The 12894-nt window shown below is 35.1% G+C and overlaps 1 protein-coding gene across 5 annotated transcripts in view; it reads left to right on the forward strand.

The window, feature by feature from the left end:
• Pds5b (PDS5 cohesin associated factor B) overlaps nucleotides 1-12894 on the forward strand; it is a 112975-nt gene that overhangs the window by 40582 nt on the left and 59499 nt on the right. For all 5 annotated transcript variants that reach the window (XM_013027308.1, XM_013027306.1, XM_013027311.1 and 2 more), the window contains exons 13-16: nucleotides 3818-3899; nucleotides 6958-7006; nucleotides 8102-8241; nucleotides 11170-11285. In XM_013027308.1, the coding sequence (XP_012882762.1) occupies nucleotides 3818-3899; nucleotides 6958-7006; nucleotides 8102-8241; nucleotides 11170-11285 (387 nt within the window). The remainder of the gene's footprint in view (nucleotides 1-3817; nucleotides 3900-6957; nucleotides 7007-8101; nucleotides 8242-11169; nucleotides 11286-12894) is intronic.

Consider the following 12894-nt stretch of genomic DNA (forward strand, 5'->3'; position numbering starts at 1 on the left):
CATCTCAGCCTTCTGAGTAGATAAGATTCCAGGTATGAGCCACTGGTGCCTGGCAAATAAATGAAATCTTGTTTTTGTTTTTCTTTTTTTTCTCGCTCTTGTTGATTGTGGGGCTTGAACTCAGTCTGATCACTATCCCTGAGCTTTTTAAATCAAGACTAGTGCCCTATTACTTTCATCCACAGCTCTACTTCTGGTTTTCTGGTGGTTAATTGGAGGTAAGGGGCTCACAGACTTTTCCAGTCCAGGCTGGCTTTGAACTGTCATTCTTAGGTTTTAGCCTTCTAAGTAGCTAGGAATACAGGTGTTGAGCCAGCAGCACTGGGCAAATTAATGGAAACTTCTACTAGAAATAGAAAAGAAAATAAGAAAAGTAGTTATAAATTAACTGTAACACTATACATATCAACATTAATCCTTATATTGTAAATATATTTGACTGGCTTTAAAAGGAACACACTAATTTACAAGATACATTTTGAAAAATGACACTTAAGAATTGAAAGTAAACTTAAGTTTGGACTAATACACACAGATTTTAATTCTATAAAAATGGTTTGTGAAAAAATGGGTTTTTGTCTATTTTAAGATAAACTCTTGGGGCTGGGAAGGTAGCTCAGTGGTAGAGTACTTGCCTTGCCTGGGCACTGTCCCTCAGCTCTTCAGCTCAAGGCTAATGCCCTACCACTTGAGCCACAGCATCACTTCTGGCTTTATTCTGCTCTTGTGGTGCTGAGGAATTGAACCCAAGGCCTCATGCATACGAGGCAAGCACTCTACCACTGAGCCACTTTCCCAGCCCTGTTTCATTATTTTGACGTTAGAAATTGAAGTCATTGTAGAGAATGGGCATTTATGTTATTTCTATTTCTGTTTTCCTATTTTAAGTAGTAGTACTATGATTATTTTATGGTTTAGTCCATATGTATAAAAGTTAATCTAAGGTATTAATAAAAATGGTTTCTTATATTGGGCTACATTTGAAAGATTAGAATAGTATTGACAACTAACTCTATTCTCCCCCCCGCCCCCCCCCCCCCCATAGGTTGTAGGGCTTGAACTCAGGGCCTGGGTGCTGTCCTTGAGCTTTTTTCTTTGCTCACAGCTAGCACTCTACCATTTTGTAACAATGCCACTTCCAGTTTTCTGGTGGTAACTGGAGATAAGAGACTCCTGGACTTTTCTGCCAGGGCTGTCTTCAAACTGTGATCCTCAGATCTTAGTTCCTGAGTAGCCAGAATTACAGGCATGAGCCACTAGGGCCAGGATTAACTATTCTTAAGAGGTTCTCATTTACTTTGTCTGGAAAATATAGCCTGGGCATTAGGATATTTAGAAAAAATATGACCAAAGCCAATGGTAGCTTTTTTAAAATTCAAATTTGTGGCACGATATGAGGATTAGTTGTCTGTTTAAACTGTCAGATAACAAAAGATAGTATCCTGATTCTTCCCTAAAGTTTTCATATTTATTTGGTGGTATAACTGGCATTCTGACTATGATTAAGTAGATTTGTGTTTTCTTGTTGCAATTTATTGCTTGTTCTTGTATAATTTTTTTAAAGAAGAAAAGTTATAAAATCATTAAGTAAGAACAAATGGGCTTGTTATTTAACAGTTGCATTAATATACATTAGATAACTGTCTCCTTAAATATGTTTTAATATAAATTCTTAGTGATGGTTACTTTTTGATTTCAGCTATAGTTATAGTAGGCTCAGTTTTTAGTATTGCTTGAGATTTCATATGTAAATTAAGAAACGCCTGAATAATTTCCTCTCAAGTGAGGCAAGGCTCAAAATCTGGGTCTTTCAGAATTAAGCAATAAATTTATTGAAGTGAGCTTTGACTTTTAAATTCACATTGACTTTTGAATGCATAGATGATGTATGTTGCCTTAAATATGGTTATTTTAATTATAATTCTTGATGTTTCTATAATCATCTAATGAAATTGTAATTTTGCTCCCTATGTTTACATTCATAAATTTTGCCTGTGAAACCTTTGGAACTTCTAATAGCTTTAAAGTAATAAGATATTGAAAATTTCAGTTGTGAAATGAAAATAACCCAATACTGTTGTTTTACTGGTACTATTTTTGAATGAGTACTGTAAAGACATTTAGGCTTACAAATTTTTTAAGAAGGCAATCTTCTTTAAAAAATTGAAAGGCATTTTTAAGACATTGTTAAAGGGTAGAATGGAAGTATTAAGCCATTCTCTTTTTCTCCTAAAAGAAACAAGGTTACTTCATGTTTCTGTATTTTTTTTTTAATAGTTACCTATCCATGCTTCATAATGGTGTGGTAGTGAAGTTTACTAGAAATGTAGATAATTGAAAGTAAACTTAAGGAAAACATTTTTAAAAGATTTCCTTTAAAAATTAAAAAATGGGTGATTCTGCCACTCAGTAACTTAATATATCAATGTTAACTGTTCTCTGATATATTTCTTGAGTACTTATGTAATTTCTTTTTAGATTTAAATTTCTACACAACAGTACTACTATGGAAAAAAATCAGGATTTTTCCATATGAAAAGAATATGCTATTCAAATAGCATAAATAACTTATTTTTTTTTTTTAATTGTATGAAAGGAGAGGAGGTTAGCACTCCCCTTGACAAGGATGGAAGAGGCCTTTGGGCCTGACAACATGCATACTTCATGGCATCTAACCTTCGTTTTTAAGGGAGCGTTTCTGCATTGTTGGTGGGACTGTAAACTTGTTCAACCACTTTGGAAAGCAGTATGGAGGTTCCTCAAAAGACTCCACATAGAGCTCCCCTGTGACCCAACAATCCCACTTTTGGGCATTTACCCAAATGATCACAAACAAGACCATACTAAAGCTATGAGCAGAACTATGTTTATTGCTGCATTATTTACCATAGCTAAGATGTGGAACCAACTCAGATGCCCCTCAGTAGATGGATGGATCAAGAAAATGTGGTGTATATGCACAATGGAATTCTATGCCTCCATCAGAAAGAATGGCATTGCCCCATTTGTTACGAAATGGAAAGACTTGGAAACAGTTATATTAAGTGAAGTAAGCCAGGCCCAAAGAAACATAGGTCCCATAGTTTCCCTTATTTGCAATAACTAGTATATGTCTGAGATAAGCAGAAAAGGTCAGATAAGTTGACATTAGGTGAAATGAACCCCAAGATAAGGATTCAAAATTTTTTTTTCCTTTCTTGTGATTGTTTCTAACACATTATAAGATTATTTCTTTGTTGCTTTGTATGTCCCTCCCCCATGGTATAACCCCTGTTTTCACCGTATTTGATGTTGGTATAATATGTGGAGGGCAAGGGAAAAAACAAATCGTTTAAATAGGGATACAGTTGGACCCATTGCAACAATGAAATGTACAAGTCGTTATGTTGAAAAACGAACTTTACAAGTTTGGGCTGGGGGTGGATGAAAAAAAAATTATATGCTACCTATTTGGGAAAGAATTTCCTCATTCTTTTATGACAATTTTTTAATGTCTTTTGTTGTACTTTATCTATTAACTGTAGGACCTTACTTCATCAGTTATTCCTTATTTCTCAGGACATGATTTTCAGTTAAATCTTACTTCTTATTTACAAATAGGTTCCAGTTATTAGATACTACCTGCTTTCATACAAAACAAAATATAACCTTGTTTGACTCCTGTTTTTTATTATCTGTTACATTGATTCCTTTCTTCCTTTGTACATTATTGGTTGCTTAGTCCCATGAATTTTACTACATCATTGTAATTTTTATATTAGAACTTTATTTTACAGGTATGTAGTTGAAAGAATTTATAATCTTTTATGTTTTTCAGAGCATTGAATGAAATGTGGAAATGTCAAAATCTGCTTCGGCATCAAGTAAAGGATTTGCTTGATTTAATTAAGCAACCCAAAGTAAGTTGAATTTTAAAGAAAAATTTTCTTTTCTTTCTTTTTTTTTTTTTGGTCAGTTGTAGGGCTTGAACTCTGGACTTGGGCGCTATCCCTCAGCTCTTCAGCTCAAGGCTAGCGCCCTGCCACTTGAGCCACAGCACCACTTCTAGGTTTTTCTTTTTTGTTTATGTGGTGCTGAGGAATCGAACCCAGGGCCTCATGCATGCAAGGCAAGCGCTCTACCACCGAGCCACCTTCCCAGCCCCATACAAGAATTATTTTATTTTATTTTATTTTGTTGGTTTTGGGGCTTGAACTCTGGACTTGGGCGCTATCCCTCAGCTCTTCAGCTCAAGGCCAGCGCTCTACCACTTGAGCTACAGAGCCACTTCTGAAGAAAAATTTTCTTTGGATGTTAAATTTTATAAAATACATGGATCTTTGCTTATATATACACCATTTTAACATTGCTTCTTTGAGTTAATTCTGTGGAAAAGTTCTGATGTAGGGTTCCTGACAAAGACACTAGAAAATTGAATAAATTTTATTGTATAGAACATTTAAAAATATTTACTATAATTGCAAAAAGTACTTCCCAACAGGAAAGAGAATTTGTTTTTTGATGCTCAAAATTAAGGCTTTTGGCAGCTGAAATAAATAATAATTTAGTATTAATGAAAGCTTAGAAAATAGAATAAATACTGCATTTTATTTTGTAACACTGAGATGCTCCCAATATCTTTATGTGCTTTTGTGGTTGTAGAAAGTTTGCACACTCATGTAATTATTATTCAGTATATTTATATTTTTACTTATAATTAAAACTATAGTGGTTTTATTTTATTAACCTTATTGTAATTAACATAATTGAATGTATTGTTCACTAAGTATATATTTCATTTGTATACATTTAGATTAATTCTACCTTGTTTTTCTTTTGAGAATGTTGTCTTAGTATATGAGAGGTATAATTTATCTGAAAAGCAACATGGCTAGTCATTTAAAATTGTATTTAGGGAAAATGTTTTTTATTTCCTTTACAATCCATAAGGGTCTCCCTGACCCTCTTTCATTATATGTACCTTGTATTTTTAAGATAGAGGTCAATAGAACAGAATTGTTTCATTCAGGTGAAAAATTTATAGTTTCTCAGTGATATATTAAGTAGTTGCTCTAAAAAAAATCTATAAATTAACAGCACTTGTAGTGATTTTTGTGAACCCCTCAGTATTTTTAAACCTTTACGTGTGATTTAAAGTTTCTAGAAAATAAGGCATTTTGTGTCACTTGTTTGAACCTCATATCTGAACAGCATTTTTATGCTAATAGTAGCCTTATTTTATTTCTTTGAGCATGATTTAACTTTTTCTCAATCATTGAGTATAATCAGGTTGCTAGAATGATTTCCTGCATAATAAATGACTTAACTAATTTAGTGATTCTACTGATTACTTCCTCTTAACTAGTGGAAACAGTATTGCATGCAGTAAGTATGTTTCAGTCAGTAATCTCTGAGTAAAAAGTCCTTTCTTTGTTCCCTAGGGCCATCCTAATTTGCTTTCTTCTGGACAAACATGTGACAGTGTTTTAGACACACAAACAAACACATACACATCTATGTAGGTGTATACAATTATTCTTGATTTTTAGGCATTACTCAAGTTTTAATATCATCCAGATATGGAAAGAATGTAGATCATATGTTGGGCAAACATGCTGTGTGAGATTGTAATTGAATATAACTTTGAGACTTTTATGTCTCTTTAAATTTTATTTGGTGAGAGGTTTAAAGATAATATAGTATATAGTAATATACTAACTTGTATTGTCAGAGTCTTAGTAGATTTCTCTCCAATATTTACTGTACAATATGAGGCACTATAGAGTTAAAGTTAGGAATAAATTTTTTGTATTTCTTCCTGTTTTACCAAGAATACTCTTAAAGGCTTCAGGTTTTGTTGTTGTTGTTTTTTTTTTTTTTGCTTACTTCATTATTCAGTCCAATTATTAGTGTAGAATTTTTAGCAGCATGGTCCTTCTACTTTATTTAACTAAATTACCTACTCAGTGTCATTCAGAAGTGACTGCCATTTTCAGTATCAAACTGAAAATGCTGTTCTCATGTAGATCAATTTTCTGAAAACTCACACCAGCTGGGCGCTGGTGGCTCATGCCTGTAATCCTAGCTACTCAGGAGGCTGAGATCTGAGGATCTTGATTTAAAGCCCAGCCCAGTCAGCAAAGTCTGACTTATCTCATGGCATTGTGGCTCAAGTGGGAGAGCCCTTTCCTTGAGCTGAAGGGCTAGGGACAGCGCCCAGGCTCAGAGTTCAAGCCCCATGACTGACCAACAAACAAAACTAAACAAAAAACCACATAACTCAGCACCAAATAAGGCAACAAAAATCTTACATTTTCTTTCTTTCTTTCTTTCTTTCTTCCCTTCCCCTTCCCCTTCCCCTTCTCTTTCTTCCCTTCCTCTTCCCCCCTTCCCCTTCCCCCTTCCCCTTTCCCTTCCCCCTTCCCCTTTCTTCCTTCTCCTTCCCCTTCTTCTCCTTTCCTTTCCTTTCCTTTCCTTTCCTTTCCTTTCCTTTCCTTTCCTTTCCTTTCCTTTCCTTTCCTTTCCTTTCCTTCCTTTCCCTTTTTTCCCTTTTCCCTTTCCCTTTCCCTTTCTTCTTTCGACCTGGGACTTAAACTCAGGGCCTGGGCACTGTCCCTAAGCTTCTTTTGCTCAGGGCTAGTACTCTACCATTTGAGCCACAACACTACCACTTAGGGCTTTTTCTGTGTATGTGATACTGAGGAATTGAACCCAGGGCTTTATGTATGCTAGGCAAGCACTCTACCACTAAGCCACATTATGTTTTCTTATGAAATTGTTTAGTACTCTAAATTTCAGATACTTAAGGGTCCATTCTCATACTTTACTTCGCCTTTAAGTTCCTTTTAGCAAGCTTTTTCATAGGGATGGTAGGTTTATTTCTTTGATTTGTATTCTTGAATCCATCCAGCATTTATTTGGATTAGTATTTTAAACAATATTGGGAATCCTAATTTACATTTTTTGTGTGATTTACAGACAGATGCCAGTGTCAAGGCCATATTTTCAAAAGTGATGGTTATTACAAGTAAGTTACTTTAAATCTATATAAAATTTAAAATTTGAAACATTTCTTACAGTGATAATGGTTTCATTTTAGACTATCACATGGTAAATGAATTAAGTGCTTTTGCTTAATTTAATTTATAAGAGTTCACTCAGTTTTTTTCACATTTTCATTCTTAACTTACTCATTTTAAGATTTAGTTGAACTTATACTATTTTTGGGCAGTCCAAAGTTTAAAATTTCTATTATTAGAGAAATCCTAGTCTTGTTCTCTGTAGCAGTTAAGTAACCTGAATAAAACATATTAAGAGCAACATGCATAGCTAGTATGACATCTTCTACAAAGACTTTGCTTTCTAATCTAGTAGCAACAAATTTAGCAGTTAAACCAGGAACAGCTTGCTCAGTATATTTGCATGTATATATGATTTATCTCTGGTTTGGTTTAACAATAAACAAAAAAATTACAGGAAAATAATTTATTTCTTCCTTTTTATTTTTTTCTACTTTTTCCGTGTGGTGTTGTGTGTGTGTGTTTATGTTTATACATGCTAGTCCTGATGCTTGAACCCAGAGCCCGAGTTCTGTCCTTGCACTCTTAGCAAGGATAGTGCTCCAACGGTTATCAGTTAAGCCACATGCTCCATTTCCAGCTTTTTAGTTATTAATTGGAGATAAGTATCCTAGACTCTGCTTTCCTGGCTACCTTTGAGCCATGAGCCTCTGATCTCAGTTTCTTAAGTAGCTAGGATTAAAGATGTGAGCCAACAGCGCTCAGCTGAACAATAATTCCTTAAAAGTAAAATTATGAGTGAGCACTGTATCTAATAGGTGCAAGGGAATAGTAGTAAAATAGGTATTATCCAGGTTGGCAATTAATGTCTTCAAGAAATATTAGATAAATTATCTAGAAATAGCCTGTTTAGTCTTACCTTGCATATAAATGTTTCATAAGAGTGATCCTGTTTTGTATTTCTAACAAGCAGACTTACTTGTAAAAATCCTCTATTTATGGTGCTTCACAATTTATTACTCAGAATTGAATTTGTAGATAAAATTAGTGATTTTTAAAATAATTTAAAAATTAGAGTTGTTTACATTCTGATTTATTTTAAGGAAACTTGCCAGATCCTGGTAAGGCTCAAGATTTCATGAAGAAGTTCACACAGGTGCTAGAAGATGATGAGAAAATAAGGAAACAGCTAGAAGTACTTGTTAGTCCAACATGTTCCTGCAAGCAGGCTGAAGGTTGTGTGGTAAGGAGAGAAATTCAAAGAGATAATATTTGAGCAGTAACTCCAAATGTTTTGTTGTCTACTCTCTCTTAATAAAAGTATTCAAATCTGTATATAAAATTTAGAAATTGTCACATACATAGTAACAAAGTTATAAACCTTTTGTGAGCACAATTATTAATACATTATTAAAATAAAATAATTTTGTAAATAGTTTTTATATATTTAAAAATTTTGTTTTAGTATTTTTAGTATTTTGTAGCTACATAGCATACCAAACCAAAGCAAAAGCATTATTGAGTCCATTGTATTACATGTTTAGTTTTATTTTTTATTTTCTTTTTCTTTGAGACTAGATCTTGTCATGTGGCCCAGTCTAGACTTAATCTTTCTTTAGTCTTTCAAGTATACGATTAATTACACATCATTGTGCCCAGCTGCACTTTTTGATTAAAGCTGTATATAATAGCTGTATAATCACCTTTTAAGTATTTCCCACAGTGTAGATTCTTCTCTTCTTCATTTTCTTCCTTCCTTCCTTTCTTTATTCTTTCCTTTCCCTTCCTGCCTGTCCCTTCACTTTCCCCTTCTTCTTCCCTTCTTCCCTTCCTCCTACTCTTTCCGCCCTTCCTCCTCCTTTCTCCCTTTTCCCCCTCTCCTCTTCTATTCCTTTGTGACTCACTTGAAACTGCAAGCCTTATACTTTTGCTTGGCTTTTCTTGCTCATGCGGTTGCTCTACCATTTGAACTATATCATCTTCTTTTTGCCATTTTCGTGGTTAATTGGAGATAGAGTTTTGTAGAGTTTTCTTTCTGGACGACTCCTGGTTTCAGTTTGATTCTATTTTTTTTTTTAATGAATTCTTAGAAGTACAATCACATGAATTAAAGGCTTATTTTTTAAAGCTCTTATATATTGACAAATGCTTCTCAGAACTTAATTAGTTTTTCACTAATCACGAGTAATAAGAATGTCCATTTTCTGATTCCTAATATTGGTAAGTTTCATTGCTAGAGGCTAAGCCCAAATAATAACAAAACATTTTTTTTAGGATTTGTACTTACCAGTTGCTAGTTATCTCTCCATCTTTCTTCCTTAGTTTGATGAGCCATCCATATATTTTTGTCACTTGTATGTTTATAATCTCTGCCTGTTTTTTTTGGGGGGGGGGTCTGGTCATGGGGCCTGAACTCTGGGCCTGGGCACTGTCTCTCAGCTCAAGGCTTGCGCTCTACCACTTGAGCCACAGCGCCACTTTGGCTTTTTTCTTTTTGCTTATGTGGTGCTGAGGAGTTGAACCCAGGGCCTCAGGCATGCAAGGCAAGTGCTCTACCACTGAGCCATCTTCCCAGCCCCTTTTGCCTGTTTTTATAGAATAGTGTTTGTCTTTATTACTTGGATGGTAATACGTTAGTGTTTGTGACATTGCAAGTAATATTTCTGTCAGTTGTGCCCTTTGAGTTTGTGTATGATTTTTTTTTTAATGCCAGTTCCAGGGCTTGAACTCAGGGACTTGGGACTCTCTGTGTGCTTTTTTTACTCAAGTTTAGAGTTCTGCCACTTGATCCACAGCTCTACTTCTGACTTTGTTTGGCAGTTATAATAAGAGACAAGCATCTCATGGACTTGCCTGTCCAGGCTGGCTTTGAGCACAGTCCTCAGATCTCAGCCTCTTAAATAGTTAAGACTTTCAGGCATAAGCCACTGGCACCTGTCATTTATGATATTCTTTACATATCATGATTTCTGTTTTTATCTAGCTACGTCTTAATATAACTCCTTCCCTTGTCTGTCCTGATTTTGAAATTCCATTCTAATAAAAACATTTCCACAGGTAAATATTTCTTAATCTGTTTACTGTATTTCTTCTGAAATGCATTTTAGAGAAAGATGTATTCTTAACTTTACCCTAAGTTCACAGAATGAGATCTAGTAATCTAGTTTTAAGAAGTTTCTTGGGCCGGGGGCTGGTGGCTCAAGTCTGTAATCCTAACTGCCCGGGAGGCTGAGATCTGAGGATGGTGGTTCAAAGCCAGCCTGGTCAAGAAAGTTGGTGCAACTCTTTTTTTTAAAAAAAAAATTATTGTTGGGCTGGGAAGGTGGCTCAGTGGTAGAGCGCTTGCCTTGCATGCTCGAGGCCCTGGGTTCGATTCCTCAGCACCACATAAGCAAAAAGAAAAAAAGCCGGAAGTGGCACTGTGGCTCAAGTGGTAGAGCGCTCACCTTGAGCTGAAGAGCTGAGGGACAGCGCCCAGGCCCAGAGTTCAGGCCTCATGACCGGACCAAAAAAAAAAAAAAATTATGGTGGTGGTGGTCGTCGTGGGGCCTTAACTCTGGGCCTGGGTGCTGTCCTTCAGCTCTTTAGCTGTAGACTGGCACTCTACCACTTGAGCCTCAGCCCCACTTCCAGTTTTTTCTGCTTATGTTGTGCTGAGGAATCGAACCGAGGGCCTCATGCATTTAAGGCAAGCACTCTACCCATAGCCACCGTCCCAGCCCCCCGTGAAACTCTTATGTGGAATATACCATGAGAAAAACGAGAAGTGGCGCTGTGGCTCAAGTGGTAGAGTACTAACCTTGAGCTGAAGAGCTAAGGGACGGCACCCAGACCAAGAGTTCAAGATCCACGACCGACAAAAGAAAAAGAAGTTTCTCAGATAGTTTTTCTTGGTAAATTTTGTATATCCACTGCTCCTTTGTATTTTTATCCATTCTATTTTTGGTATAGCCCATGAGATTGGGACCTAATTTTGTTTTTGATTCCAATGTTTTCCAGTTATTTCTGTGTTATATTGAATAATTGACTTTTTTTCTTGTTTGAAGTTTGACCTTTTTCTATACTCATTTCTTACCTAGCTTTACTACATATTTTAATTATTGGGAATTCTTAGTAATATAATCATTTGTCTAATGATTTTTGTAATATTTTAAAAAAATCTTCATTACAGCGTGAAATAACTAAGAAGTTGGGCAACCCTAAACAGCCTACAAATCCTTTTCTGGAAATGATCAAGTTTCTCTTGGAGAGGATAGCACCTGTGCACATAGACACTGAATCTATCAGGTATTTGTACATAAAAGTACTAACATTTCATTACTGATCATTTATTCCTGCATTTAGGCCATTCGTTCCTGCATTTAGGCCATCATCAGTCACTCTATTCAAGTTATCAGACTGGCTGCTTGCTGTGCATCATATGATACCTTATCTACACATGCATTTGCATGCACATTCATATATGCTCTGATTGTCAGTATGTGTGTAATTTTTCTTGCTGTTTAAACATTACTTCGAATTGTGTGAGAAATTATTAATCTAAACCCAATTTTTGTGTGTGCTCATAGTAACTCCTTTTTTGTTAGCTTGTTATATACTAGCTAGTACTAAAAAATAATTTGTTGCAACACCAAGAAGAGAAAAATAGGTGAATTTGTGACAAAGCAGCATACAATACATTATCAGAAGTGTTTGAGAACTGATACTTTTTAAATTTATTTATTGCTACAACTGGGGCTTGATCTCATTGCTTTATGCTCTTTGCTCAGCTTGGGAAAGAATATGTAGGCATCAAGATTAATAGAAGCTAAGATAACTGGATAGAAAAGACAATAGATATTTAGAAAATGATGTTCATCTATTTATATTATAGTGTGGACGAGTAAAAAAATTTTGATTGAGGTCAGATTATGGAAAGTCATTAAGATTGAGCTTTACAGATTTTACTTTATTCTTGGAGCTTTTGGGAACCTCTCCCATGTGTGAGTTAATGGATTGGAAGAGGGAAGTAGAAGAGATACTGATAAGGGGTTGTTGTGATTACCTACATGTAGTAGTGAGATGGGAAGGAAAGAACATATTTGAGGGAAGATTCAAAACCTAAATTACTGTCATCTTCCTGCAAATAAGGTATAGATCCCAAAATGTACAATTTCGAGTACAAATCATATTAATACCTAGTAAATAGTGACAAGACTTGCTTTTGAAGATGAGAAAGAATGTCCTTCCTACTTGGACTTAGCAAACAATTTTTCTGAAATACAGTTATATTGAGTTTAGTATAAAACCATATAAGTGGATTGAAATTGAGTAAAAACATTGTGGACAGACCATGGCAGCTTTTTATAATAAATAAGTTAGAGATAGTTTTAAATGTAAAATGATGAGAGTTTCCAGAATTAAGATACCATGGGCAAATAATGAGGACTAAAAGCAGGCCTTTGGTTTTAACAATCAGAAAATTGGTGATTAGAGAATGTTGTTAAAATATAGCAATGACAAGTAGCAATTTACTACTTATAATTTTGATAGAGGGTTCTAAAACTTACTTAGATTGAAACTCATTTATTTTAAAAAATAGGAACAGATGAGCCCACTCTGGTGTACAGTAACCTCTAGAAAGATTCTACTTTTAGTGCTGGGTAGTACTGATACGGCTTTTCACCTATATATAGCCTTACGTTTTGTAGGTAAATGCATGTTGGAAACCTTTAAAAATACTTCATAGCAAATAGGTTGGTAACTAATAAGATGGAACTCCCTCCCCCCCCCACTTATTTCTTGTTAATTGCTTCTTTGAGGAATGCCTGTTACTTTCCTGTTTTTTTTTTTCCCTATTAACTACAAGAATACTTTATAAGATAAGGCTACCATCCCATTCTTTTCCTTCTAAAGC

Source organism: Dipodomys ordii, unplaced genomic scaffold (assembly GCF_000151885.1).
Source record: "Dipodomys ordii isolate 6190 unplaced genomic scaffold, Dord_2.0 Scaffold102, whole genome shotgun sequence".
Classification (NCBI taxonomy): Eukaryota; Metazoa; Chordata; class Mammalia; order Rodentia; family Heteromyidae; genus Dipodomys; species Dipodomys ordii.